This window comes from Aplosporella prunicola, assembly GCF_010093885.1.
Source record: "Aplosporella prunicola CBS 121167 unplaced genomic scaffold K452scaffold_16, whole genome shotgun sequence".
Classification (NCBI taxonomy): Eukaryota; Fungi; Ascomycota; class Dothideomycetes; order Botryosphaeriales; family Aplosporellaceae; genus Aplosporella; species Aplosporella prunicola.
In genome coordinates, this window is record NW_022983544.1 from 26052 (window position 1) to 54033 (window position 27982).

Below are 27982 nucleotides of genomic sequence, written 5' to 3' on the forward strand. Positions count from 1 at the left end.
ACACACACACACATACACACACACACACACACACACACACACACACACACGCCAACTCCACAACCCCACACAATGGGCGGCACGACAACCAGCAACGCCGGCTCCAGCAGCAGCAGCAGTGCGCAATCCTCACCAACATCCCACGGCAGCGGCAACCAAAAACACCAGAAGCAAGACGACCAGCACATCCTCGTGCCCTTGGACCAGCTGCACGAGGTCATGGGCCTGCACGACCCGCGCTGCGCGGCCACCATGTACGAGCGGCTGTGCGCGAAGCAGGACGCTGCTGAGGCGGCGGCGGCTAGGAACGGGACGATGGGTGGGCGGTAGCTGGTGTTGAGGCTGAGAGCCGCTGCTGCGAGGGCAGCAATGCAGTATGTATGTATGTATGTCGCCCCTGCCCCTGCCGGTCTGTGTGCTGTGCGTGTGTGGCGTGCGGCGTGCAGCTGAGATCCTGGCTGACGGAGCAACGTGCAGCGCGCGGTTTTGGCGCCGAGCTGGGCGTCGGGGGGCAATGTTGTGCGGTGCAGGTGGCCTGGTCAGGTCGGGTCAGCTTGGGTAGGAAGATGGCGGGCTCGGGCAGCCTTTTTCCTTTTTCTCTATTTGCTGCTGCGAACAAGTTGGGCGGTTGAGGCGGTTGGTTCTTTTCTGTGTGTTGTAGACGGACGGATAAAAAAGAAGTCGTTTTGAGTGCCGAAGTACGTTAGACACGGCGATTGTTTTTCGATGCATGAGCATCCCTCCGCGATATACTCTCTTCGATCTCGTCTCGCGTGTACTACGTACCTAGGTACACGCTCCTTCGAGATGCATGGATCTGAAAGATCTGCACCCTGAACCTGGGGTAGTGTAGTGGCCAGGGCTCACGTAAGCTCTACATGGCTTGCGCCACCACCGCCATGCCATTACTCTTAGCACCAGACCAGTGCGAAAAATTGCCGCATAAATGTAGCCTAGCTATGCCTTGATGCTGACTTAAATTTCGTCTCTGATTGTTCTGTTCCCTGTCTGTCAAGTGTGGAGTAGTATTTCGGCAATATCTTGCCGGCGGGGATTTTATTCGGTTCGGTCGGCATGAGTTGTAATCCGTAGTGAAAGCCCCAAAGGCAATCTCGATGGTCGACGCCGTACCCGCACTACTCGAAACGCCCTACTACGACAGGCAACGCCACGTCAACGCATTCCCAAGTGGCGAAACCAGCAGCGTTATTGGTGGCTGGAGAGCATAACAAATAACACAAAGCGGACAGAGAGAGGATGACACGTCGGCTCGTGGCGCAGCGGAATCGCGAGGCAGTGAGCTCGTCTCAAGACTGTGGGGGGATCTAGGCACGACAGGCTGCAGTCCGGTGAAGCAACTCGGCAGCCCATTCGCCCAGCCGGCGCCAAACATCCGGATAGTATCGCGAGCTAGCCACTGGGAGGGCAAGACGCGGGGGCGCTCGGCCCCTGCCTGCCATCAAAGCTTGGCACGATCCCTGCCAGCTATCTGTCCGCTGACGCAATCCAGACCGTCTACTCCTACCCCCCAGCCTCGCTGGAGTACGAGCAGGCGCGCGCAATGTGTTGTGAATGGGTGCAGGCGGAGCCGACACAACCGTCGATGCGGTGGCTGAATTTCTGGGGGCATCGCCGTCTTTCAGCTACACGCTACGCTACACGTACTGTGTCGCCGTGGAGAGCTTAAATACGGGCAGCTGCCGCGGCTGCATCGTCTTCTCTTCCCTATCCATCACCATCTCAAACAAACCTCTGCGTCGAAACAATCTCAAGACTTAGCCCTAGTCTTTTAAACCGCAACTCTTCTTGTATGTACGAAACCTGTCAGCGAGACAAACTTATTCACACAGCTAACGGCATCTCAGAAACCATCCACAAACCCACAGCCACGATGCCCGGCAGCACCACCTCGAGCGTCGCGTCCATCATCAAGCCGAAGCCGATCAAGCCGGCGTGCGGCGAGGAGTGCGACTGCTGCGGCTGCCGCGAGTCGTGCTACTGCGTTGTCATGTAAAGAAACAAAGATACCACCCATCATTTAGACGTCGAGCGAATCAATTAGACTTTTGTTTCTTTCCCATTTCCTGAAGCTCTGCGATGACGATGATGATTGATGCAGTGTTGTGGAGTGGATGTTGTGTTGGATCGAACAAGCACTGCCCCGGCGGCAAAGGCTGAAGCTTAAATGGCTTGGCTTTTCTGGGCGATTGCTTGGCGATGATGACGATGGGTGTTTGTTTCCCGGGGTCGGGTTGTCGGGAACAAGCGGGAATCTTCCCCCCAAAAAAAAAACTTGGCAGGTTTAGGTTCTTTTATAAGAGAGATGTGGGTTTGTTGTTGGATGAAGATGATGCAGCTTGTTTGTTGCGAGCTCGTGAAACAGTCACAGCGGCGAAACGGGCGCACGCGCCGAACCCGCCGCCCACGGGACGGTCGAGCGAGGTGGTGTCACAAACCCACCAACCCACGCCATCACCTTCTGCCGCCTACATCGGAGGTTGTGGGAGTGACTCACCATCAGAATTCCACTTATAGCAGCTATTAGCCAACAGCATCTCGCGAGCCTGGCGTGCCGATGTAGTGACCAGGATGCAGCGCACTTGAGTCGCATGGCTCGGTGAAGCGTTCACGTCGCCGTCGGCGTGTCCTCCACTGCACCGACTCATAACAAAAGCGCAGTCGCCGCCGAAATGCATTTCGCAAGCCATTATCGCACTCCAGCCCTGTTCGAGAGTCTCGTCCGATAGGACTCGTTTCACGTCCTCTTGTTTCGGACTCGCATCAGCCGTTTTGCCGTGCTGCGCGTACCTAGCACCGCCCGCCGCAGCCCCACGATGTCGCAACCCGGAATGGACCAGGAGGCCATGAAGAAGCTCGAGTCCAATGCCGACCACAACTACGCGTACCCGCTGTGGCGCAAGTCGCTCATCGTGTTCGTGACCAGCTGGACGACGCTCGCGGCCACCTTCAGCAGCACCTCGCTGTTTTCTGCGGCGAGCGAGATCGCCAAGGACTTCGGTACCACGCAGGAGAAAGTCAACCTTTCCAGCGCGGGCATTTTGCTTGCTATGGGCTTCTCTTCCTTCGTGTGGGGGCCTATTGGCATTGTTAGTTCTTTGCTTACTGCTTGCGGTTAGGCAAGTCATGGCTGACATGATGAAAAGATAATAGGAAGGAGATTCGCGTACAACAGTTGCATTGTTGTGCTTTTTCTTTTCACGATAGGCGCGGCTCTTGCGCCGAACATGCGGACGTTCGTCGTCATGCGCGTGCTATCTGGCCTGCAAGGAACATACTTCCATGTCTCGGGCCAGGTCATCCTGGCCGAATATTTCCCTCCTGTAAGTTCCCGAGAACTGCCTTTCACAATGTCAGTACACTGATGGATTGATTCAGATACAACGAGGAACGGCGACTGGTTTCTTCCTTGCTGGCACTGTTCTCGGCCCGCCTTTTGGTAAGAACGCTTCACCGATGGCTTTGTCCCTGTAGACCTCGACTCACAAATTGATCAGGTCCTTTGGTTGCCGGCATCATCGTCACGTATCAAAGCTGGCGCGTCATCCTTTGGCTACAAGCTGCGATGGTGGGCGTGAGTTTCATCCTGGCGATGACGGTCATCCCGTACAACAAGAGCCGCGAAGAATCGAAGCAGGCCATGTCGATCCTTGAAATGCTGGATCATTTCAACCCCAAACACGTCTTTGGACTAATGATATACCCCAACATCTTCTTTACCGTAAGTGAACGTACAATCCACGCGTTGCCCTTGCTCTAACAACGTTGTTAGGACCTGGCCTGCGGTCTTTTAAGCTGGACGCAATACTCACTGCTCTCTGCGCCGCGCCACATCATCACCGAAAGGTTCAACCTTACATCGCCACTGGTCTCCGGACTCTTCTACATCTCGCCCGCAGCAGGCTTCCTTGCCGGCACCATGATCGGAGGGAAGTATTCGGACATGACGGTGCGGAAATGGATCGACAAGCGTGGCGGCGTGCGCCTTCCGCAGGACAGGCTCAACAGCGGCATGTTCTCGTTCTTCTTTCTGGTGCCCGTTACTTCGCTCGTCTACGGCTGGTGCTTGCAAGCCGACAAGGGCGGGTTGCCGTTGCCTGTCATCATGGCGTTTTTCACTGCTGGAGGACTCATGGCCGCCTTTGCCAGCCTGAACACTTACTGCGCCGGTAAGTTTGCTGTTCAATGCTTCAGTCCCTAACCATTGCTGACATGCCATTTTAGAAGCAATGCCGCGCAAACGTGCCCAAGTCGTTGCTGCCAAGTATTGCGTTCAGTACACGTTTAGTGCCGTAACAAGTGGCGCATCCGTTCCCATGATCGACGCGATCGGCGTAGGACCAACGTGTACTATAAGTAAGAACTTCATCGATGTTGACGTTGCGATGAGATTCTAATAGCTTGCAGGTGCGGTTTTCGTGCTCATAGGCGGCGTCCTAACGATGACGACGGCGAAATACGGAATGAGGATGCAGGACTGGGTGGATGTGCGGATAAAACGGAAGCCGGAGCCCGAAAAGCCACAGCTCTCAGAAGAAGAAGAGACGGCACCAAAGCTAGATGCGGTAGTTTAATGTTTTAGAATTCAAAAGTTATCCAGCCATCCACTCGTCGTTATGAAGGGCCGGCCAATACAGGCTTTGCAGATTGTCGTCCCAGCTCGGCGTATCAATGAACCGAAGATCCAGATCCGGATGAGAAAGGAACTCCTGCAAGGATGGCTCCGCTAATGCCATCCCTGCCGTTAACAGCGGTCCCACCGTGGGAGGGGCGCCGGGAACTTGCAAATCATTGGGCATTCCAGGCGCTGTTAGAGATTCGAACGAGACCGAGTCGCTGGAGCCTCCGTCTCTCCTCCGGTTCGTCTCTTGCAAACTGACCTTCATTGCCTCGATATGCCGGCAAAACTCTCTGGCGCCCATGCTTCCGTTTTGGCTCAGTTGGCTGAGAAACTTTGCGGCCGTTTCGAAATGGTCGCCGTCGTTCTGCGAGTCTTTTCCTTTGAGGAGACTGGAAATGGCAAGGATCGTGGCCGCAGAGAACAGGTACTGCGTGTTGAAGTAGTCAAACGTAACGAAGGAGCCGTCGACCCAGACATCGGCTATGAGACGATACGAGTGCCGTGCGCACCGGATACAGGCTTCAGCTAATGCCAAAGCAGTGTCAGGAATCTGCGGTTTGGAGTCACTTGTGGATGCCTTCCAAGACTCCCGGTATGTGCGTAGCACTTGTAGAAGTACCGGCCTTGTGGCAAGTATAACACACTGCCTTCATAAGCTTTTTGAAACAAGGGAAGTGGGAGGAGCCTACCTGGTTGAAAGTAAGGTGCAGTGGTACGAGAGACTTGCGGGTCACTTGTTCATCCGCATCCAGCTGCAAATGCTCCGGCAACTCTTCCACCCAAGTGCGAAGATCTCGCAATATCCGTTGTACACGTTGAGAGAATGCTTCTTGCTGCGCCCTTCTCCCGTAGATAGAAGTGACGATATGTCCCGCGAGTTTGGCTAACTTGATGCTGACAACAGTGTAGTCTGGATTTGCAAAGTCAACAGCTTGGGCCTCAGAGAGCCCGTCGCTGGATGGGAAATCAAGTTCGATGTCCTCATCTTGCACAGATACCGGCTGGCCAAGCTTTGATGCCCACATTCTATCGAAAATGTAAGCAGTCCACCAGACTCGCGTCCTGTGCTCTCTTGTCCCTCGATCTCTCAGTTGGAACTCCGGTACAGTAAGATGCAGGCCTAATAGGATACCGAGACGGATCGCACAGCTTGCAAGGTAGTGAGCGGAATGGCGCCTGTTCACTGTAGACGAGTATAACGACTGGAATGGGTCAGCTGGTTAACGACGATTTAGAGTGGGGCCGGTCCCTACAAGTAGTAACATGATTTCGATGGAGTCTATCCTTGGTCGTTCGCTCAGCGCTCGGAGCATCTTGCTGGCTTGTGCAAAATAAACAAGACCAGGGAAAGAACTTCCTGTGTAAGCGGTTCGAGATGAGTAAGCTTCTCCTATCGCAAAGAGGGCCCACAACTTGCAAGTGACAAGAGTATCAGAAGCCAGGGCAGAAGGGTCGTGGACTACTTTTTCTAAAGTATCCAGAACGACAGTCTTGCGAACGATGTGATAGAATCTTTTTAGAGCACTGAGTGCCGCCTTCATCAAGAAGCGAGCTTGTGCTGGGCTCGGCCATGGACAATTAGAATCAGACAGTGCCATTAGGCCCTCGTCGGTCACATAATGATCACGTGGAATATGGGCGTGCGGTCTGTCCGAAAGAGCTTGGCGGAACCGCGTCGCAAACGCCGCATCAGCGGCCTCTCCGATGTGAAATGGCATCTCGGCGATGTTCATCGGCAGGAACCACGGCCGATCCTCAAGCAAAGGATTCCGAACGGATTCGTCGCTTTGAGCTGGACCCCGCGATGGCTCAGTCTCGGCTTCAGTGCTTACAGCAAGAGCAGGGCTTTCGTTGTTGGCGGCGCTGCTACGGCTGCTTTCCCGCAAACGCTGATTTTCTTCGAGAAGCTCATCAATGTAACTGGAGCTGGTGGTTAGTTGATTGAGTCACGGACCATGCCTTTTACCTACTCACCTTTGGTTCACTCTGACTTGACGGTCGCGTTTGGGGTATGTGCATTCGGCAATGCAGTCCGACTGGACGCAAGTCGCACAAGGCTGTCCGCCAGGGCACTTCACTTTGCGGGCGTGACATCTTCGACAGCTGTGGTGATCGTTAGACGAGGGCCCAGCCGAATCCGAAACGCCGTGTTTGCACTTACGCTACCGATTTATTCCTGGGGGCATTTGGGTAGGGCGCAGATCTACTTGTGTAGGATGTTTGCCTTCTGTCGGGGGAGTCGGTCATCTCGTCGTATGACCGGGGAATGGCGGCGAGTGTGCAAAAAGACCGAGCTGCAGAGTGCCGGCTCAACCCCGGGAGAGCGTTACCATGTGACGCCTACCCCGCACGCACGTCATGTCTGTCTCTTTACTCTACTCTCTCGCCTTTGAAAATCTACAGGTCCTTTCATCGAAAACACTTCAACCATGGATGCAGCAGACCTGGAAAGCCGCTACAGAGGCTACATCGCCTGCCTGAACTCACGCCGCTGGGACGACCTGCACAACTTTGTCAACGACTCAGTAACCTACAATAATGCACCAAAGACGCGCGCCGAGTACGCCGACATGATTTCTGCTGACGTCGCTGCGGCGGACGAGCTGGTTTTTGACGTGAAGCTGCTGGTGGTGAGCGGAAACACCGTTGCTTGTCGATTGGAGTTTGAATGTACGCCGATAAAAATGTTTCTTGGCCTCAAACCAACGGGGAAGAGGGTTGTGTTTGCGGAGAATGTGTTTTATCGGTTTGCGGAAGGGAAGATTGCGGAGGTCTGGTCGCTTATTGATCGCGAGGCTGTGAGGGAGCAGCTGAGTGGATGAGTTTGAGATGTTGCAATTGTTCGCTGAAAATGCTTTCTCTTACATTAATTACCACTAGAGACCACCTTCTTTTTCACTTTCGACCTCAGCAGAGATTCAAGTGGAGTAAAACTCTGGTATAATAACAAACAGGCATATGAAATCTTTAAGCGCCCCAGATCTCCAGCCAACTAACTTCAAACTTTTCAGTTTTGTCGGGTCGGACGAGTTCTACGCGCTCCAATCCCTCGGAGAACCGCCAAATTCCCTGGCCCTGTTGAAGCACCAGTCCGTCATGGTCGTGGATTATCTTCGTTCTAACGTTTTCTCCTTCCTCTCTCTCGTGCCTGCTCGCGAAAAGAAGGCCATGTTGCGGCGCCAGCTCCATCGAACAGCTCCGATAATAGCCTGCTTCGGGGTGGATGATGCTGCCGTGCTGGAGATATTCACAGAACTCCTCGCTGCATATGAAAACAGCAAAGGTCCGAGTGGTGTTAGCGTTGCGTGCAGACACCAGAAGAAGGCGATCTTTCTTCGGATGGATGAGGAGACTGGCTGCTTCGGCCGCGTCGTAAGAAGGAGCACCCGAGTGAAGGAGTTCTTCGAAGGTTTCGGGGATAGCCGCATGCAGCATGAAGCGCAGCTGGCTGGTTTGTGGCGCTGAGATGATTTTTGACGAGACGGCAAGCGGCGGAGGCGGTGCCGCTGCAAGAGGTTTCCCGTCCAAGATGCGGAAGCGGCGCGCGATGAAGGCACGCAGAGGTTGGAACAGGTTAGGCTGGGGTCGGGTAAGTCTGTGAGCTTAATGGCGCGGCGGAAATAGATACTTACCAAGTGCTCAGTGACTGCAGACCTAAAGGTTGGCAAGTCGACGTCGGCGTCGCCGAACGAGCGGCAGATGCACTCGGCCGTGACCGGCAGAGACTCCGGGTAAGTTGGTGGCGGAGTTGACATGGAAAGCGACAGCATCAGCTTGACCAAGTTTCGCATGTCCTGCATCATGATGACGCCACTTCGATCACGCGAGCTGCACGGAGGTGCATCTGGTGGCAGCAATGGGGGTGAATAAGGGATCTTGACGCCGTCGTCGTTGTCGGTGAAGTTTTTGAAGACGCTGTAGAAGTCTCTATCGGCATTTTTGTCGTCGTTTTCAGGGTGCGCGACAAAGCTCGGTTGAGCGACAGCTTGGAAGCACAGCCTGATTATGTCTTCGGTGTCACGCAAGTAACGGCGTCCTATGCGGATTTGCCCGAGGTTGTCGGCGGGGTGAGTCATCATGGCAAGAGACAGCAGGAAAGCGTCGCAGGTGAGACGAGCATCTGTTGCCGGGGCGAAGGGGTAGAAGCCGTGGTAGATGGCCAGCCGGTAGAGAATGGGGCCACCTTCGTGAAGCATCTCGGCATAGTCTTCGCCTTCACCTTCGGCCAGCAACTCAACGAAGGCATCCCGAGTCAATGCTGTATCACCAAGTCAGAAGTTTTTCCAATTCAGGATGCTGCTTACTTACTGCCATCTTCCGAGCATCGCTCTAGAAACGAACTGCGAAGAGACGTAAGAAAGTCTTGCGACTGGCCGGCGTATAAAAAGTCGATGAGCTTAGTGCGGATCTCTTCCGGCGTCGTCGGCTCTGAACGTCTCGGTACACTTGGTCCCAGTCCCATTTTTCCGGATTGGAGATGAAGGATCATGGCCGAAGCCTGTGTTTTTATATATCGCCCGGGGTCTGTGGGGGCTAGCACAGCCATGTGGGGGCCACGTGGGGGCCACATGGGCCCCGCGGGGACCACCATCTACGCATTCCACGTCCATCCTATCATCACTTACCATACATTACGACCGTTTAGCTAGTGACCGGGTTTGTTTTGGTCTTATGGTATTTGAAACAATATGGCATTTGTCTATCCCGCCCCCAGCACCTTTGAGTACCATCTTTCTACCGTGCTCTTGGACCCCAAGCCGCCGGGACCTTTCAACGACCGACTGGCCCCAAACCACCTCGTATTTTTAACATGGCAATTGCAGTTGAAACTATTCGCTAGTCATTACGCTATTTTCGTTTCTGCCCTTGGACCCCAGAGGGCAAGAGTCGGGACCTTACAATGACCTATTGGCCCCAAACCACTTTCTACCCTTATCTCTTCCATGCGTTTGCTGCCATCAGCTATCATTATTGTAGCACTTTGGCCTTAGAAGACAGGAAGTCGGGACCTTACAATGACCTATTGGCCCCGAAACACTCTCCCTTCTCTGTTACGGTTGCCGTAGCTGAAATCCTTCCCTTTAGTGTCTGAATGGTATATATGTACCATTGAATGAATCCATTTTATTATCATCATCAGTTCCATCTTCACTCTTCTCCAATACACATTATCAGCCTCGACAACATGAAGCTTTTCAATCTCATTCTCCACCTCTTCCTGTTCCTAACGGCCGCTTTGGCCGCTCCCGCTCCTAACGGGAACGGGAACAACCACGGAAATGCCGCTGCCAGTCAAGATAACGAGTTGGCCAAAAAGTGCTACAAAACTAGCGGCCTTATGCCAGGCGAGCAGGTGAAGCTCAGCACTCCTATGTCGGAGCCTAAGCACCAGACGTTCGCCCCGATGCTTCTCGGTTGCGCTCTCAAGTCCCAGCTGCATTTGGACAAGCCCGTGTACGGCAAGACCTACGTTTTCACCGCCTATAAGGAGGGCAATCCGCTTGAGAACTTCTTCAACGGCGGCGCCCAGTAAGTTTGCGTCCTCAGCCACGATCTGGACTAAGCTAACTGACATCCCTTAGCGCTTTTCTGCTACTCGCTGAGTGGGCTGATCCGTCCAAGGTTAACGCGCATACTCCCGCCTTCCAAGCCTCCACCTTTGACCTGATCGTCGACTGGCGCCCTGAAAATGAGCGTGGCCCGCCGGGTAGCTGGCTCATTGACTCGAAGCAGATCGCTGAGCTCCGCCGCAAGACCTTTAGCGATAAGAGAGCACAGGACTGGGCCGAAAACCTCAAGTACAACATCAAGGCTCTGGGAATTAGTAAGGCTGGAGAGGGCAAGTCATTCCAGCAACTTGCCCAAATAGTCGAGGACCAAAGTAAGTACTATACTTAGTAATTTGTAAATTGTAGCTGCTAACGAAACTTACTAGGCGACGCGTACTTTGAAGGCGAGGGTAGACACTATGAATATGTGACTAAGAACTGCGGCTCTTATGTCAAGAAGATGCTTGGTGTTGTTAAGGCAGAGAAGGCATCTTAAGCTCTGATTTTAATTCGGTAAAACACCGAGAAACGCGTCGCATATTTAGGGGTTGGTATACTTCGAAAAGATGTTAGATTTTCATACTAGTAGTGTTAGCAGCTTGGGGATTTTATTTCGCATAACAAACTCTTTTTCAATACACCCTTTCGTCCGTCTACTATTCTAGGCGAACCTATCCGCTTTCGAGCTCATGTTCTTTAAGGTTCTCATACACACTGATCGTATTGTGTATAATTATTATCGGCGTCAGCGAGTAGAAAGGTCCGTGTTAGCATATTTAGCGACAGACACATATATTTGGTCCGATATCTTATATTGTTTTCCACCTAATTTCATAGTACTACTATTTTCCCTCTTACTTAAGAAACTCGTAGATGCCCTTAATATGCCTCCTCTTTATTCCTCTTTTTAGGATTTCGCTAATCTAACTTCATACAATGCGCATATTTAATATAAGCAAGAAAAGATGTTAGAAAAGATAATTTTAGGACAACGCTAAATAGCTAAGAACTGGTGTAGTGGTTACTTTTACATCCTAGTTCATCCACTATAACCAAGGGATTGATAAGTTTCTATGAATCTTGAAACAAAGGTATTTCAGAATATGTCAAGCCTTGTCTAGGAATACCATGGCCTATTATTCATTCATATGTCGAACAATCTAAACACCTACCTGTACACATTCCTATGTACGGGTGGTAGAATTCCAGATTCTTCTTCGGCAAAACAAAGCATAAGGCTTTCGTCTTCTTTCTTTTCGAGTACTCCGGGATCACTGGGGATTCTCTCGCTCTCAGCTACGTCGCTCCGTTGGTGTGAACGTTCTCGATAAAACTGGTCATCATGGGAATCTCCGCTAAAAAACGACCCACGCTCTCGTGATGGTGATCTCTCTTTAGGAGGCGAGTCTTCTTGGCCGGGAGTAGGGTGTTCAGAGTTTTCCCGCCTGACAGTCCAGTTATCCTCAAGTTCGCCATCGTTCTCAAGCCAAATTCGTGCCCGGCTAGGTGTCTCCTGTGTATCCAGTATCGGCTTCGTATCGTGTAAAGGCTTGAGGGCCGTGGCGGCTCCATAGCGGACTCGTTTATTCCCGATAGCTTTTAGTAGACCGTTTATGTCTTCGTTTGTCCCAGCCTGAGTTATCAGCGGACTCCGAAAAGCCTTGGCGATTTCTAGGGGGCTCATAGAAAAGTTTCGGCCCAGGTGCCACCATCCGAAGAATAAGGGGAGAATGGCGATGACGTTAACAATCATGAGACATAGACCGGGAACAAGGTAATAGTAATTGACAGTGTAAACTGTTCGATCGATTCTCTCTGTGGCTTGAACAGTTTGGAAGGTGGATGAATTTGAAAGCCCGATGGATGCGCGGAAAGCCAGTTCACGAATCATGTCGCGGACGTCTGGCATTGGATTCGAGTAGGTAATTGTGCAGTTGTTGTAGTCGGCGCTACTCAAATGAGTGTATGTCATGGATCCGTTCCCGGTAATAGACCACTGAGGTGGAGCCGGTGTCATGGTGATGTTGCTCTCGAACTGCTGGCGTCCGTAGAGAACGAATCCTCCAATCGTTGAAAAGAACGTGCTTATACTGGGAAGCTCCGTGCCTGGATAGTGCACCTCGACCGTGTCGTTTTCTCCTGCGGGGCGGAGGCTAACAGAGCTGTTGGAAATAGTGACTGGATATGAGACAGTGGCTAAACGGAAGGTGCAGTCCACTGTCCGAAGCATACCAACGCAAGCCGGATCATCTTTGTACCTCACGCTAGTGTTGAACATGCTAGCATTGGCTTCCATGCCGTCAAAAGCAAAAGATATCCCTCCAATATTCGCAGTGGTTGCGTCTGCTGTGCCGTGACTTATCGTTTGTGTTAGGTTGTAAGGTGCAGAGCCTTCGGAACATTGTACATCAAACCCGGTGCTAAGAAGATTCATATCGCAAACACCATTACAGCCGCTTGTTTCCAATTGCATGTCATTTCGAGACTGATATGCCTTGGTCACTTGCGCGAAGGGTAGCTTGAGATACGTTACATCCCGGCTTCGAATGCGATAACCGCCAGAATAACCGTTTGGCAACGGGTCGTGTGACAATGAAGCATTTATTGTGGCATTCCGGATAATAGGAACTGTAGTTACAGAAGAGGAGCGTTGAAGAAGAGGTCCGTCGATCGATACCAGAGTTGTTATGATGCAGGCCAAGGCAATCGTGTTGAACTGTCTTCCTGAGAAGAAAGATTGTTTAAAACTAGTGGCATATGCCCAAGAGAAGTGCAGTTCTTTCAAGCTTCCTCCGCTTAAAGCTTTTCTCCACCACAATAAGGTGAGGCTCTCGGCTAAGGCGTAACGGATGGCGGCGTTCGCGACGGCGGTTAAAATGGCCACGATAACGGTAGGTTGTAGAGGATGATTTTTTGATGGCCACAATTCGATGTCTTTACCCTTGGAGGCAGCTAGTGTTGCGAGTGATCCGAATGCGCAGACAGTGGCGGTCAGTAAGGCCAATACCCCAAGCTGAGGTAGTCTTTTAAAAATCCCCGGTAGCCACGGTTTTCCGGGCTGCAGTTGGGTGTAAGTTTGTTTCTCCATTGCGACGAAGAAGAAGCAGATAGAACTAAAGATGGACCTCTACTTTTTAAATACGCAGCTGGACGTTTTCTTTTTCTTTTTCTTTTTTTAGATCAGTGGATGTAACCCGGGGGCCAAAAGACGGAGTTGTGTTACGTGAGCTACGTGGATAGATATGCGTGTCATCGTTCTCTGAAACATTAAGATCCTTGCATGTTCCACTTAAGATAAGCGAATCGACATATTTTGTATGACCAAGAATAGCTACCTTGTCTACCTACCATTTTAACCAATTTTCCGAGAACATATAGAGATAACCTATATCTTTTCTTTTGCGCAATCTCTTTTATTTGTAAAATTAGGCATTATAGTCTCTAGACAGTATTAAAGACGTTATCTTAATATCTAACATCCAAAAACTAGTTTGCTCATTGGTTATACCCAACACGCTAACCAATTATGTAAGTGTAATAGATACTACAAGGGCAAATCTTCTTCTTATCCCTCAAAGTATCTATTATAATAACAAAATAGCAAATTAGCAGCATTGAATCTACTGGAACCAACTGGCAATCGTGTTTGTCAAACAATTTGTTCCACGTTTCTACAACCATCCAGCGCGAAACAATCACCGATATACGGTGTATAAATAGGCATTGGTGCCGATCTAATCAAGATGTAAAATTCCAAAATCTCACGCCAGAGAGCAAACAGCGAGCGAAATCTTCATTTCCCCATATTTAAACCGCAGCCGTTAAGCTTTAAGCTTTCAAGCACCCACACAAAGCAACATGTCCATCACTTTCTGCAGTACCACTGATTCCATAGCAAAGCTAATCGACAATATCGAGGATTTGCAGAAAGACGGCACCGTTTTGTACGTTGACTTGGAAGGCCGTGACCTTTGCCGCCATGGAACCATTTCTCTCATCACCATTCTCATTCAACCTTCCGATCTCGTCTACGACCTGGATGTCCATGCTCTAAAGCAGAGCGTCTTTTCGACAGCTGGCAGAAACGGATACACCTTTAAACAGGTGCTCGAATCCACCGAAATTCTCAAAGTGTTCTTTGATGTCCGCAATGACTCTGATGCACTTTTCGCACACTTCGGAATTAAACTGCAAGGGGTTGAAGACATTCAGCTCATGGAGAACGCCTCGAGGACTAGCCGGTCCAAAAAGTTCCTCTGTGGTCTGCAGAGATGCGTCCAGGTCGAACTCTCTAAGAACCAATTTCCAGAAAAAGACAATTGGATGAACTTCAAATCGAAGGGAGAAGTGGCCGGATACTATGAGGAGACTTTCACTCGACCATTGAACCCTGACATCCTACGCTATTGTACGGGTGATGTAGAAGTCCTTCCATTGTTACGCAAGTCCTACCTTGGTAAGCTTAATGAGTTGTGGAAGACTAAAGTAAAAACCGAAACGGAGAATATAGTTAGACTCTTAGAGCCCGGGATACCAGCTACATGAGATGGATAAAGCTGAGGGTCCTTGGTTTAAGAAGGCCTCTTCCGTCCTCAAGAAGAATTGAACAATTCGTATGTTGACACGCTATATTCCTCTAAAATCTCTAAGCATTAATAGCTAGAATAGCGTCTTTTCAATGAAAATCCCTTGCACCAAGTAACAGACAAATCTACACGTGTGGATAGAAATCTCTCGATAGCTACCCGGATACCTAGCGTTTGATGGTGGCGAAGTTCGGCCGCGGCGCGGCGCATCAAAAATCAATTTTGGTCAAACTGAAAACTCCTAACAGCTTTTTAGACGTATTATTCTCCCTTTGGCGCTTTTGCTTTTAAAAGTAAGTCCATAGACGAAGACAGAATGCAAGAGAGTCAGCTTAAGTCAGGTATTGATATGCGCCAATTATACAAAAGTTGGCGATTACAACCAAGTCGTCTTATTGTCGTCTTAAATTAATAAGCGAGCTATTATACTGGCTCTACAATCATTCCGGCCGGCGAGGATTTATGAAGAAGCTAATGGTTTGTATATCCACGCACTCAGCTAGTTGCTGAGTCAAGGGATCAGATTTATAATAGCCGGTGAACTTACAACTACTTACCAGAATAGTAACTAGCCAGGACATTGACCAAACAATCTTGATAGTCACAAAAAATTTTACGTTCACATTACCAATAACGTAGACTTTTAAGCAAGGAGAATATCCAATCCTAAAGAATTCATAACTTCCTGACGATGAAGCGGCGAGCACTCTCCTGTAGCATCTCGCTGCTCCCAGACCTTCCTTACCACCTTTGTGGCATGCTTCAAGCTGCCAATACCAAAATGTTCCCCCTTAGTAAACAGATACATGAAGCGCTCTCTCAGCTCCTGGCTCTCTGCATCGCAAGCGGCGATGTACAAGGGCCAGCCAACACCGCACACCCGTGCAGTCTTTTCGAGACGGTATATCGTCTCGAGGTGCTCAGCGCATTGTTGCACGAGGTGCTGGATGGCTGGCAGGGGAGCGGTGCGGAACTCGCGTTGGAGCTGGATATGCGCCGCCAGGTAGAATGTCATCCTGTGGTGGTGCATCAGAATGTCGCTGAAGCCGCCATGCTCAGTGAAGAGACGGTCATCAGGCACTTTAGCCTCTTCAATCAATGCTTCAATATCGTCCAGCTCCTGATTTGTGGGCTCAATCAGACTGTGCCGGATGTCGTGCATTCGTTGAAGAGCCTTAAACACAGCGATCGGGAGGCCAAAGAACCTTTCGAGGTAGTATCCCTGTAACCCGTTCTTCTGATCCTCTTTCGAGAGATTTGTGTAGTAGCCGTGTGGAACGATACTCGTGTACATACGCTTCGTGTCCTGCGTGAGGGCGAACATCTCTAGGCAGCGGAACAGCTGGTACGTTATGCCGGCGTGCCAGCTGTTCTGGAAAGATATTCGCGTGGCTCGGAGGAAGTCTCTGCCACCTTTCAAGTGTATCCTCCAGTTGGCCGAGTCGCCGACTACCAAGTAAATGCTTGCCAAGATTGTTATGGTAGCGAATATTGTTCCAGGATCCTCATTTGGCTTAGTGAGGCTCTGGTGAAGTAGCCGGATGCTGACTTTATAGTTCCTTATTGCATGTACTCGGTATTCTGGCTTTGGGGGATATTGTTCCGTAAGGTTGAAGGCCGCGATAGCATAAATACCGTGAAGGAGAGCGAGTGAAGCGAGTGTATCTGTATTACTGAGAGCGAGAGGTATCATGACATCTCGGTAGGGGTTATCTGTTATTGGTATGGGCAGGATGATACCACTAAGATGAGAAGTCCAATGGTGAAACAGCACCCGATCTTCTGGGGGCAGTGAGGGAAACACGAACTGGAGTGGATCCGTCGTAAGGGATGGTATTGAGCCCAGCAAGTTTGCTTGAGATAACATCGGTGAAGTGAACGCTCCCGTCCCAACGATGGTATGTGGTGTAGTCGACAGTGAAATCACCCCATGATTTTTGTTGTTGCCGTCGTTGCAACTACGCAGTGATATAGTCGAGTTGCTGCTCCCGAAAGCTCCGCTGTTGGTATCATTCCGGGCTCCAGAGACAGAAAAGACGCCAAAAGGAGGGACTTGGTGGTTACAAGGGGCAACCAATCCGTCCAAGGATTCGATAGCGTGTTCAAGAGACGCGTCGTCGTGGACAGGGGGTTGGCGGCCGGCCTCTGTGAAAAGTCGTCTGGACTGCTCGTGGGGAGCGTGGTCGTTCTCATCCAGCCACACGAGACGAATTCCGTATCCTTGACAGGATTTCTTCGATTTCGCACACGTAGCACAGTGCGGCTTTCCAAGGTCGCACTTAACACCACGATCCCGACAGGTCCAGCCTGGGTGGCCAATCAGCTTCGAGCGCTAAGAAGCGGAGGGAGAGGCTCACAGCCAGTGAAGGTCTTTCCGCGTTTCTTTTGCTGGTGGGGAGTCGGCATGCTGATTTCGATTCAGACGCAGGTTGAGAAGGAAGGCAACAGCGAGACCGATGGAGTGACGGCATGCCACGTGCGGGAGAAAGAGGAGCAGAAAGAGCTAAACATAGGCGACAGGGCGGGTCGCACACTAGTGCTACGGCGGGGACCCGTGCGTGCCCGATTCCCCCCACATTTGGCAGGTCACGGCGAGCCTAGCCATCTAGACTTCCTTCGAACCCTTCCTAAAGCATCCTTAGGTCTGCCGTCTTAATTCTGATTGGTGACGAGTCTGCACCTCATGTCGGGCTTGTTTTCACCACCTCTGGTTATCAAAAGTCATAGCCACAGCACTACCAGCGTGACTTGGTTGCATTTCGTTTCATATCGATCATGTCTCGTCATCTGAAACAGGCTTGCTTCAAGTTGGCACCACGTGCTTTTATTATTTCTTCTGACTGTCCAGTAACATAACATATTCAACCAATAAAGCCTATTTATCTAGTCCTTGAACGGTACTAAATAAGAGAATGCAATCGTACTTCTTGACCTTCTACTTCTCGTTGCTACCTTTCTCTTCTGTTAGCTCCCTGAAACCCTTGGCTAAATCGTCTCTCAAATCCTCCCAGCGTTCAGCGCCGATTGAAAACCGCAGCAGTGTCGCGTCAACATTTTGATCACTCATCCGGCGCCACTCAACCAAGCTTTCAATGCCACCCAAACTCGTAGCATGGTGAAAAAGAAGGAGCTTGCTGGGAAGCCGACGAGCATCCTGTTCCGTTTTCATCCATAGCGAGAACACAGGATTGAAACCGTTGGGCATCTGCTTGCGCAGCCACCCCTGTTCAAGATCCTCGGTCTGCAGGCTCGCATGGGAGACCTTGTCTACCAACTCAGCAACAAGACGAGCCTTCGGATCACTACTCGTCGCACCAGAGTTCATGTTCTCATACAACCAACTGACGAGACGCTCGACATTGAAGCTCTGAGTGCGGACGCGTAAGTCGAGAGTACGCAGGCTGCGGATTCCCAACCAGCTCTCCATGTTCCCCATGACGCTCCCGAGACAGCTGCGCTCATGCCAAAGGCCCCAGAACCAGTCTTCGCGCTGCACGGCCAGGACACCGCATAGTAAGTCACTGTGGCCGCCGATGTATTTTGTTCCGCTGTGCATGACGACATCGGCGCCAAAAGCGAAGGGATCCTGTAGGCCTGGTGGTGCAAGAGTGGAGTCGACAGACAGATAGGCGCCGCGCCTGTGTGCCTTTTCGACGAAAGCCGCAATATTGTAGGCTTCTCCGGATGGATTGAGTGGCGTCTCAACGTGTACAACGTCACCTTTGCCTAATCCAAGCTCGTCCCAGGTTGACTCGTTGTGGAGATCGGCCAGTTTAAGTCCGTACATTTTAGTGTGCAGCGCTAGCACACCGTGGCAACCATGGTAGCCGCTCAGTTTGTCGTGACCAATAGCAACGACGTTGGGCCGCAGGTACACCATCATCGCGTTGAAGGCCCCAAGGCCGGAAGAATAAGTGATGGCACGGCCATTAAGCAATTGTGACAGCAGTGCTTCGAAGCGTGTCGTGTTGGGCGCAGATTCGCGGCTGTAGATCGGCGGAAAGTCTGTTGACTCAGGCTGTCCGGCTTCGTGTTCTGGTACCAATTCGTCCGGGTTTCGTGTATAACGGAAAGTAGTAGAGACGTGAAGGGAGGGCGCGACATCTGATTCTTTATTTAACCAGTCATCGCCGTGGATGCCGATAGTAGCAGCATGGTAAGCTGGAGTAGAGTTGTTGCCAAACGACATCTTTTCGGTGATAAAGAATGAGGTTTTGTTTAATGCCATTGGCGAAGATACGCCTTTATATACCTCAGCCGGCTAGCCTGATGCGGCGACTATTGCAGGCGCCATCCGCATGACGACATCTGCAGTCCGCACTTAACCGACGGTGACACTAACAGGGTCCACAAACCATCCTTACTCCTAAAATGAGTGAGCCCATGCGGCCCCGCTTTTTAGTAATTAGTAATAATAAAACAGTTTGTCGTCCTCCGGATGCTCGAGTCTTTCATAATGGACCAAGAGTACTAGAGCAGGACGTCATAATCCTGTACAATAGCCCGGTCCACCACTACGTAAAGCCGAAGTTCTACACGGAGACGAAACCAACGACGAGCAGGGTGGTACTAACATAGAACTACTTGGCCGTCTAGACATACGGACATGCTAAGGTATAATTCGACAGTAAGAGCAGAATGTTGATAAATACCTGCCCTTAAGCTTGGTGAAATTTTGTTACTATCACTCATTACTTTCTTTTAGCAAGCGAAAGACAGTTAAGTACTACCACATTAATACTTAGTTTCACTATTTGCTTCTACACTGCACAATAAAGATATAGAAAGGTGAAAAATACAGGAAATAGGGGAAAAAGATGCCGAGATCTTTGTGCAGTAACTTGAAACGAATACTAAATAAATCGATTTCTCCTTTACACTTAACTACTAATAAAACCGTAAGACAACGAAACACAATCGCAGGTCCGCCGTAGCTCTACGGTAGGTCGGAGCGGACCTAATACGGCGAACCTCCGGGCAGGAGATCTCGGCCGGAGGCGACGTCGAGGTAAATTATTCAACCTGACCGCATTAATGGCTTCGCATAAAGATAGGTCTAGTCATATCATATACAACCTCAGCGTATTGAGACCAATAAGAGGGTCTTGGCTTTATAGTATCTCCATTAACATATACATACCTTACAATTCATTGATTGACTTATACCCGGACCAGATTACACTTTTTCAAAGACGGACATAGCTGTTTTATTAGGAATTAAAGAATCCTGCCTTCCACTTGGTTAAACGAAAGTTCTCTTGAGGATATTTCGATAGTTTTGGTTGAGAAAGATGTCATAGGCACCTCTTTATTTCCAAGATTTTATACGTTCTTTGTACGCGATATCATCAATACTCAGACAGCGACTTCTGTGACCAGAACAACTGGAACCTCAACCCCTCTTTTTGCACTCAATAACTCCGACAGTTGTGGAAGGATGCTGCCAGATCTTCACAACCTCCAGTTCAGCCTTCGCCGCCAGATTGTGCCACTCATCTACAGTTCTTTCTCTAGCTCCAATTTGCATCATCAACACATCCGTAGACGTTGCTATGACAGCTGGAGGATCAGGGATGACCTGATCAGTGATGAGAATTCGTGATTCAGGAGTCATTGCATCGCGAATATGCGAGAGAATTTGGACATTATACTTGTCCGACCAGTCATGCATGACGCGACGCAAGTAGTAAATAAGGGCTCCTGGATTAGTGTTCCGTTAGTTTTTGATGTTTTCAATAAACCATAAAAACATACCTTTGGATGGCTGCTCCTTGAAATAATCGATCACTTCTCTCTTTACACCACGCAGCCCCGGTTCATCCTGCTTGTTACCATCCTCTATCACCATTTTCGTATCCTGAAGCACCAGTCTCTCCGCAGGGATAGCCGGGCACTCTTCCATCATGCGTTGCAAAGCCTGGCCCCTACCGCCACCGACATCGACAACCAATGGTGCGTCGTCGGCGACGAGGTGCGCGTTCTCCGCGATCCATTTGAACGGAAACATTCCCCTGACTGGAAGAATTTGGTCAGAATTCTGCATGCTGAGATTCATTTCAAGCTGTCGTTTTTCGTCGATTACGTCCCAATAGTTCCACTCGGGGTGGCCCCAGGCCAAGTTGTGTGGGTTGTGCGTTGGCTCGACTGGGTCTATGCGGCCGTATTTCTCGAAATATTTCATCCAGTGCGCCGAAGGAAGTCCCACACAATCATAACTGGCAGTTTATGCGTTAGATCAGACATAAGAACAGCGAATCCTACATTGATAAACTTACCAAACCCCGAAATAGGCTCCCTGTGAATTGTCGGAGGTGAACATTTTTGAAAACTTCGTGTGCGCGACTTGATCTTTTCCCGCTCTCTTCAAAACGTTCGTGGACACAAGCAACCGGCCAAACCTCTGGATGAGTGCTTCCTCGGCGTTAAGTTTTGCTGCCAGGTCGGCATAGGAAATGCTTCCTTCCTCGGGAATAATATCGAACGCCTTCCACTCTTGGAACACCCGTACGACCGGAATCTCGCCCATCTACAACAATTAGGACGTGTTCAAATCCATCAAAGCCATAAGAACGTACTTGAATGATGTATTCGTAGGCTCGTTCCCTTGGCTCTTCTACCTCATCTTTAATTTGCTTTGCTAGCCGCAAGATGTTTTGGCGCTTCAAGCGACCCTCTTGGCTTGAAGGATCATCGTAGCCGCTGATGGCAGTGGAAAGGTCTCTCACGATACTCTCGAGATCTGAAGGCATCGCGATGGAATATATGTTTTTTCTTGCAGTGTTTGAACTTTAAGACCGAAAAGTTATAGGCAGACCTGATGCTTTAAGTATGTTGATAACAATCTTTGAATGAAACTGATAAGATGGGCGGGCTTTTATAGCCGGTAAGTATGATCAACAAGACACGCGTATGATGAGACATGCCCCTCTTTGGGCTCTTATACCTTGTCTCTTTGTCATTTAAAAGTGGGGAATTGCAAGCGGGGTTAGCTGAGATGGCGGCACCGGCTATTACAGCTCTTATACATCCGCGATATGATAATTAGTGGGGCGCCGCTATTTGGCCCCCATGGCAGATAAGAAGCCGGATTTCCCTAATGCCGATAAAGGTATATCAAAACCATCACTTTTATAGTCATGGTATCTATTGGAATTTTCATCAATACCATATTTAAGTTCGTCTGCAATAGGCTGCTCACTTCCAGAATACAAGACCATCTAACACTGATACGTAGTATACTAGTGAACTCTGGTATTTCCTTATAAATCCTAAAATCTCAGTTCATCGATATAACTCAGATCTCGCCGTTAGATCTACTAGACTTCATTGTTAGAATATAGAGGTTAAACAAGCCGACGCATCAAATGCGCGGGTCCTTCACGTGTTCTTACATTCAGTATACTCTTCTCACTCATTACAAGTTGTTTTATATTTACAACATGCTCTCGTTAACTGCTTATACCAAATCCTACCGGAACGAGCTACTATCTGATGCAAAGCTTTGTACGACTCTCAGCCTTGGCTTCAATTCATCCCCTCCCCGTTTCGTGCCTACCATGTCCAACCCCAATATCTTAATACACTTCTCCATAGCTTCTCCATCCCACGACTTCATTGCTTCCTCGACTCCTTCAAGCTCCATGAATCTCTCTACCCTATCGTTCGTTTTGTGCTCAGCACCGTTCTGAGCTACAAAATATGCGTTAACTGTTCCGCTTTTCTCATCCAAAGCTGTACTGCAGATGCCACTCCGAAGGCGCGTGATGTTGTAGTCGTATGTTGATGAGATTCCCCGTTGTCGTTCATTATCACGTATCTCTTTGAATCTATCGGCCTGTAAAGACCAGAAGTGGAGTCCAATGTCGCCATGGGTGAAGTGACCAAAACGGGAAATGTGCACAAAAAACGGATCAGTAAAATAACCGACTCTCCAGTTGTTGTCGGTGAGCAGGTTGTCATATGGACCTCCACGGGCGGCTAGGACAAGGCCGAGGCTGTCCTAGTGATTGCAACATCAACAATCAGCTCTAGCGGCATAGCCGTTGTGGTGTGACGTTGGCAGTTGCAGCTTACCGCAAGCGTACCCCATGCTCGCATGGCATTTTCAGTCATAAATCTCTCCCAGTACAGGGCCGGATGTTTTCGCCTCCAAAGATCATCCACGCGTTCCCATGACTTGGCAGTTGGTGCCCAGTAGTGGTCAAACAGATCGTCTTCAACAATCTCAGCAATCTCGGCGGGTAGTTTCCTTTTTAAGGTTTTATTGGTGAGCATGCGGGCGAATAATCGCTTCTCCAGGCGAGAAACGCCCCGCACGAAGCTGCGCTCTGTTGCAACGACGCTGTAGACGGCGCGGGTTTCGATGAAGAACATGGCGCGGTAATCGAAAGAAGTGATGTGGGATGTATTAATAGAATGTACAAAAGGCTTTGGGGTTTAGAGGTATAAGGCTTTGTTCTGCCAGCTGTTATTAAATCAACTGTTGTTGCCTAATTTGGTCCGACCACTAGCGCGATGGTCATGAGCCGATGTAGCACAGCCTCTAAATCAGGCAGCTAAACTAAAAACAAAAATGAGTTGCACTACTATAGATCAAGCTGATGTGCACTAACTATGCTAACTGATATTTGGACCATTTTCCCTATGTAGTAAGCGGGAGACACTGCAATCGGAAGCATTGACACACAATGAAGAAGCCCGAACGACAGAAGAAGCGGATGGATCCGGAAGTTTTAGGAGGTCTTTCGGAAGCGGGAATGATGCGCCTACACGCACAATTACAGCCCCTTAACAAAGAGCAATCAAGGAAAACGTAGCTCCGGGTCGGTAGTACGTGGGAATTGGACATGGTCACAGCTTTTCACCGTATCACCACGCTCATTCTACAAGTAAACCAGCTGTATTATTGTCCTATAAAAGGCGGAGCAAGTACACCAACATAACTGGCTAACCCTCAGGGCAAATACCTGTACTGTTACAAGACGACAACGCGCCCCACCCCCCACGCCATACACCAACAGTCCCCTACACCAAACTCAAGTAAACGCACCACTCCGCTTAATATACTCTGTCCAAGTCGTCGGTTTTTCCTCCAAAAGATCCAAGCTCGGCTGCAAGCTCTCGCCATTGAAGTACCCAGGATCATCAATGAAGAGGTGATTCTCCAGCATCTCCTCCGCGATATTCTTGGGCAAGAAGCCCTTGTACTTCTCCGACGAGACGCGCACATAGCGCGCTTTGTGCCCTGTCGCCTTTTCGAAATCGGAGAGGATCTGCGGCGGCGTGTAGTAGGCTGCTGCGCCGAGGACGTGCGCGTTGAGCAGCTTGTCGCGGTTCTTTATTATAGCTTTGACGAACTTGCCTGTTGGTTGTCAGTCCGTGGGACGAGGCACAGCTCAGGTAATAGTGGAAGTGTAGAAGGAGGAACAATTCCCAACCGCACTCACCCGTATCCTCCGCAATATCTACAAGCGGAAACCTCGCGTCCTCACTAACCGGGTACGCAAGGATATAAACTCCATCCTCATCCTTCTTGAGCATGGATCCATAATTGCTCATGAAATAGCCGGGCAAGAAAAACGAGGCCGGGACGCCCGACTCGCGGATATAGTCCTCGATGTCGGCCTTGCCGTCGAAGTGCGGGACATGAGAGAGACGCCCGTTCGTCGTCTTGCTGACATGCAGCAGCGACGAGAAGATCAGGTGCTGCACGCCGGCGTCCTTGGCCACGTCGGCCACGTTCTTGCCTTGTTGCACTTCGATGTCGTATTGTGCTGCTTCCCAGTAGTTGGTTACGAGGAAGACGGTGTGGGCGCCGTCGAGGACGGCGTGCAGGGAAGCTTTGGAGTTGAGGTCGGCCTGGCGTGCAGGAGCTTGGTGTTAGTTTGTCTGCTAGAGGTGAGTTGAGCATGTGAGGTTTCGCACCGTCTTCATCTCCACGCCTTTTTTGGCCAGGGACTGGGCTGCTGGTTTGGACACATCGCGCGTGATGCCTCGGATCTTGAACTCTTTGGAGAGCGCCGAGTCGGAGAGGATGTGCTGGATGACGGAACCGCCCTGATTACCAGTAGCACCGAAGACGGTGATGAGTTTCGACATTGCTGCGATTTCCGAGTCCAAACTTTTTGTTATCGTTGAACACGTTGATTGTGAAAGACCCTGTAAGTTTTCGAATCGCGGGGCAGGCCCTCATTTGAATGATTTGAGACACGACGGCGGGTCAATGGCATCATTCGTAAGCCAGATTCGAAAGCGAGCCATCATGCCTGTTGAGCTCGTGAGCAGCCTGCGAAGGAGATCAGCAACTGCGGGGCAGGATAGCAACGCGGGGCTGGAAGCTGGCATGCCCCGCTGGAGACCTTAGCTTAGATTTAAGGTTGGATCAAAGCGTCACGCCTCTAACCGTTCAGCCACACGGATCCCACGGCTTCGGTTTCACTAGCGGTGGTTGGTTCGTATAGCGGCAGCTAGAGGGACCGGAATGCCGTTTGCGGATGCAGCCATGCGACCTAGAACGATCTGGAACAGTTGGCTTTGCACGTGTCGCTGGATCACCTAAACGCTCATATCATCAAGTACCGGTGTCAAATGCGGGGAATGGCCCATCGCTGCACGTCGGCGATGTTGTAAGCAAAGTGGCATGATTTGTGAGCAGGGAAAGTAGGGGTTCGGAGGACGGAGGGCGCAAAGGCTTGAGCTAAACTCAGAAGTCTGGAAAGACTGGTTGACGGAAATCAATTCAAAGTGGCATGTTATGACCTGCGAGGTAGAATGGCTTTTCGCCAGTTTGAGCAAGAACTGTGATTGTCTTTTAATCTACATTCTTGCTTCAGCCGTGAAGGGTTGTTTCAGATGAGTGACAACCACACAAAGGTTGAGTGAGTCCGAAAGCAAATGAATCTGAAAGCAACTGATCATCCTCCACCGAGAGTTTGCGATGTACTGAGTGACGTCCGTCTTCGATACTTGTGTCATACCGGGGCATTGGACCTGGGCACTAGTCGGAAGTAAGCTGTGACTGGTTGTAAGTCTTGTTGCAAGGGCCGCTGTGCAAGACGTTGTGGTTCGGGGCGATATCGTTCAGGAACGGCAGCTGAAGACTGATGGTGGGTTCGTCGCTCGGATACTGCTCTTTATGGCCACTTCCCATCATGTCACCGATGACAATCAGGCCGTTGGAGCCACCCATGATCCAGGCCTGGTCATCGTAGCCAGTGGAGTGAGGAAGCGTAAAGCGAACCTTGCCTGACGCGATGTAGACAAACCTGGTGTAATCAGTGTTTCTCGTGAGTAAGTTGACGAAAGGCTCACTGTTGGGCGGGGGCATTCTGGACACCGGCGTCGAAGCGCGGCGGAGTGACCGTGTACTGCGAGCCAAGGCTGGAGAAAGTAAAAGACAGCGTCAAAGCACCGGCAGCGTCACCGGATTCCAACTTCGACAGAGGAGTCAAGAACTTCCAGCACTGAATGACCGAGTTGTTGGTCTCAGAGTTGGTCACGATGGCGGTAGCAGTGAAGGTAGCGTCGTTGCTGTCGGTCGACATGGTCGAGATCGCAGCGGCGTGGCAGCTGAAAGCCAACACGAGGCTAATGAGGAAGGTGTAGACGTTCATCATGAAAGTTGTAGTTCAGGTAGGTGGAAAGTGAAGGAGTAGTTGGTAGGTGAAGAGGGAATGGTCTAGATGTCGGATTAGAAACCCTTAAATTGCCTGCCGACACGGGCACCGAGGGGTCTTACGTCATCGCCGCGGTCGAGTCTCTTCGTCTTTGTAAGTTGCCCTCGAGTCTTAACATATTTAAGACCAGGCTGCGCCCGCTCTTGACGCCGTGTGAATTCCAAATCCTCTCCTCAAAGCCCACCAATCAAGTGCGCGACAGCCGAAACCCACCTAAAGCATCACCCACGGCACCATGGCTCTCGCCGGCAGCATCCAGTCACGAAACCTGCCCGTGACGCAGATTCCGCTCAAAGACATCCTGCGGCCCATTCCTCCCGTTATCGATTCACCCAAGGTCGACTCCATGGTCCAGACGCTCCGCGGCGAGGCGTGCAGCTACGTCCCAACGCCAGCACCCGAAAACATCGAGCCCGGCAAGCTGCCGCCCGTCGACGTCCTGCACTACCACTCCGCGTCGCAGAACAAGAACTATTATTTCGCGTTTGGCGGGTGCCATCGCATGCAGGCCTACGAGAAGGCGGGCAACGAGGTGGTCGACGCGCGGGTCATGAAGGTTACGAAACCCATGTTGAAGGTGTATCTAGGAGGCAGCGTGGACCGGATCGTGGGGGAGGAATGAGGCGGGCCTCCAAGCGGGGACCAGTTGTACAATTAATTTTAGATAATAGACGGCCAGCGATGGTCAATGATACCCTGTGATAGATGTCGGGCGTCTTCGTTGCAGGCGAGGCGAGAGAGCAATCCATGGTGCCGCAGTGCCGCGATCCTGAGCGGCAAATTCTCGGCATCTTGCGCGATCGAGACGCGGTGCAGCGCGTTCCTTCTCCGGAGACTCAACACCATCAACCAAGGCCTTCTGTTTGCCATCACTGGATATACAGCAATCAAAGTTGACCGCTTCCTAGTATTTCGTGGCAAAGACCTCTTGCGCATGGATCGATTCCCGTCTTCAACGCTCACCACTCTATGACTGACGTCCGCTCCTCCGAGACCACCACCACTAGGTCGCAAGGCTGTGTGGCTGCCTATCATGCCCTATGCAGAGAATCTGCTCACTTGTCACACTTCAGACCTCGATCCATGTCACCGACTTATGCGCCAGACTCCGTCAGTGGCTTGCTCTCGCCTTGCTTCAGCTCGCGCTCTCCGACCTGTTGGTGGCGCACATCGCAGCATAGCACACAATAGGACGGGCGCGGTGTCAAGTATCAAGAACGTGGTTTGGGGTAGTGTATTGCTGTAGAGCGATGATAATGGTGGGTTAGGTAAGCCGGTCGTGCGGTCAACCTGGTGCACGGCGGAGATGGAAAGAGCGAGGGAAAGCCAGCAGGACCTCGGCGAGCCAAGGGAAAGGACACCCCTGCCGTCTATATAATACGGGTGCACCGTGTTATCAGACGTAAGCCTTGGACGCACAAGAGCGGGTGCAGAGCATCAATTCGATTCTATGACATCTTGTTTCCAAGAAACGAGCACCTTACACATTTATGATTTATATTATAACTGTTTCACCGGTTTATCTCCTGGCGA

General features: G+C 50.6%; 14 protein-coding genes across 14 annotated transcripts; 5 read left to right on the forward strand and 9 right to left on the reverse strand.

Moving 5' to 3' along the window:
* Window positions 1–2128: 2128 nt before the first annotated feature.
* Window positions 2129–2685, forward strand: K452DRAFT_46741 (uncharacterized protein). The gene has a single exon (XM_033546707.1). The coding sequence runs from the start codon at window positions 2218–2220 to the stop codon at window positions 2533–2535; it is 318 nt and encodes a 105-aa protein (XP_033396158.1). The 5' UTR covers window positions 2129–2217; the 3' UTR covers window positions 2536–2685.
* A 179-nt stretch (window positions 2686–2864) lies between these two features.
* K452DRAFT_230155 (uncharacterized protein) lies at window positions 2865–4592 on the forward strand (the record flags this gene model as incomplete). Its single annotated transcript, XM_033537080.1, has 7 exons — window positions 2865–3107; window positions 3165–3341; window positions 3397–3457; window positions 3516–3739; window positions 3791–4187; window positions 4243–4374; window positions 4426–4592. The coding sequence occupies 7 exons, from the start codon at window positions 2865–2867 to the stop codon at window positions 4590–4592; spliced, it is 1401 nt and encodes a 466-aa protein (XP_033396159.1).
* On the reverse strand, window positions 4114–6886 carry K452DRAFT_359527 (uncharacterized protein; the record flags this gene model as incomplete). The annotated part of the gene is made up of 5 exons (XM_033546275.1): window positions 4114–5282; window positions 5329–5841; window positions 5893–6559; window positions 6614–6742; window positions 6801–6886. The coding sequence occupies 5 exons, from the start codon at window positions 6884–6886 to the stop codon at window positions 4611–4613; spliced, it is 2067 nt and encodes a 688-aa protein (XP_033396160.1). The 3' UTR covers window positions 4114–4610.
* A 137-nt stretch (window positions 6887–7023) lies between these two features.
* On the forward strand, window positions 7024–7617 carry K452DRAFT_288536 (uncharacterized protein). Its single transcript, XM_033540671.1, has one exon. It carries the CDS (start codon window positions 7069–7071, stop codon window positions 7459–7461), a length of 393 nt encoding a protein of 130 aa, XP_033396161.1. The 5' UTR covers window positions 7024–7068; the 3' UTR covers window positions 7462–7617.
* On the reverse strand, window positions 7607–9101 carry K452DRAFT_299208 (uncharacterized protein; the record flags this gene model as incomplete). Its single annotated transcript, XM_033542200.1, has 3 exons — window positions 7607–8218; window positions 8272–8897; window positions 8948–9101. 3 exons carry the CDS (start codon window positions 9099–9101, stop codon window positions 7607–7609), a joined length of 1392 nt encoding a protein of 463 aa, XP_033396162.1.
* Window positions 9102–9666: 565 nt separating this feature from the next.
* Window positions 9667–10684, forward strand: K452DRAFT_334785 (uncharacterized protein; the record flags this gene model as incomplete). Its single annotated transcript, XM_033545208.1, has 3 exons — window positions 9667–10168; window positions 10222–10520; window positions 10575–10684. Exons 1-3 carry the CDS (start codon window positions 9753–9755, stop codon window positions 10682–10684), a joined length of 825 nt encoding a protein of 274 aa, XP_033396163.1. The 5' UTR covers window positions 9667–9752.
* A 1065-nt stretch (window positions 10685–11749) lies between these two features.
* Window positions 11750–13729, reverse strand: K452DRAFT_252088 (uncharacterized protein; the record flags this gene model as incomplete). Its single annotated transcript, XM_033538240.1, has 1 exon — window positions 11750–13729. A coding segment is annotated over exon 1 (1527 nt), but the record flags the coding sequence as incomplete, so codon positions are not given.
* Window positions 13730–15417: 1688 nt separating this feature from the next.
* K452DRAFT_359530 (uncharacterized protein) lies at window positions 15418–17180 on the reverse strand (the record flags this gene model as incomplete). The annotated part of the gene is made up of 2 exons (XM_033546276.1): window positions 15418–17081; window positions 17132–17180. The coding sequence occupies 2 exons, from the start codon at window positions 17178–17180 to the stop codon at window positions 15418–15420; spliced, it is 1713 nt and encodes a 570-aa protein (XP_033396165.1).
* Window positions 17181–17603: 423 nt separating this feature from the next.
* On the reverse strand, window positions 17604–18972 carry K452DRAFT_288537 (uncharacterized protein). Its single transcript, XM_033540672.1, has one exon. The coding sequence runs from the start codon at window positions 18961–18963 to the stop codon at window positions 17710–17712; it is 1254 nt and encodes a 417-aa protein (XP_033396166.1). The 5' UTR covers window positions 18964–18972; the 3' UTR covers window positions 17604–17709.
* A 1064-nt stretch (window positions 18973–20036) lies between these two features.
* Window positions 20037–21646, reverse strand: K452DRAFT_359532 (uncharacterized protein). The gene is made up of 4 exons (XM_033546277.1): window positions 21350–21646; window positions 21050–21300; window positions 20529–20989; window positions 20037–20474 (listed from the first exon to the last, which is right to left on the reverse strand). The coding sequence occupies exons 1-4, from the start codon at window positions 21521–21523 to the stop codon at window positions 20167–20169; spliced, it is 1194 nt and encodes a 397-aa protein (XP_033396167.1). The 5' UTR covers window positions 21524–21646; the 3' UTR covers window positions 20037–20166.
* Window positions 21647–22216: 570 nt separating this feature from the next.
* Window positions 22217–23147, reverse strand: K452DRAFT_359533 (uncharacterized protein; the record flags this gene model as incomplete). The annotated part of the gene is made up of 2 exons (XM_033546278.1): window positions 22217–22773; window positions 22848–23147. 2 exons carry the CDS (start codon window positions 23145–23147, stop codon window positions 22243–22245), a joined length of 831 nt encoding a protein of 276 aa, XP_033396168.1. The 3' UTR covers window positions 22217–22242.
* Window positions 23148–23667: 520 nt separating this feature from the next.
* Window positions 23668–25027, reverse strand: K452DRAFT_252099 (uncharacterized protein). The gene is made up of 3 exons (XM_033538241.1): window positions 24699–25027; window positions 24221–24632; window positions 23668–24135 (listed from the first exon to the last, which is right to left on the reverse strand). Exons 1-3 carry the CDS (start codon window positions 24870–24872, stop codon window positions 23810–23812), a joined length of 912 nt encoding a protein of 303 aa, XP_033396169.1. The 5' UTR covers window positions 24873–25027; the 3' UTR covers window positions 23668–23809.
* A 743-nt stretch (window positions 25028–25770) lies between these two features.
* K452DRAFT_273009 (uncharacterized protein) lies at window positions 25771–26731 on the reverse strand (the record flags this gene model as incomplete). The annotated part of the gene is made up of 4 exons (XM_033539123.1): window positions 26663–26731; window positions 26512–26591; window positions 26085–26451; window positions 25771–26038 (listed from the first exon to the last, which is right to left on the reverse strand). Exons 3-4 carry the CDS (start codon window positions 26387–26389, stop codon window positions 25771–25773), a joined length of 573 nt encoding a protein of 190 aa, XP_033396170.1. The 5' UTR covers window positions 26390–26451; window positions 26512–26591; window positions 26663–26731.
* Window positions 26383–27162, forward strand: K452DRAFT_288541 (uncharacterized protein). The gene is made up of 2 exons (XM_033540673.1): window positions 26383–26451; window positions 26512–27162. The coding sequence occupies exon 2, from the start codon at window positions 26685–26687 to the stop codon at window positions 27069–27071; it is 387 nt and encodes a 128-aa protein (XP_033396171.1). The 5' UTR covers window positions 26383–26451; window positions 26512–26684; the 3' UTR covers window positions 27072–27162.
* The last annotated feature ends 820 nt before the right edge of the window (window positions 27163–27982 follow it).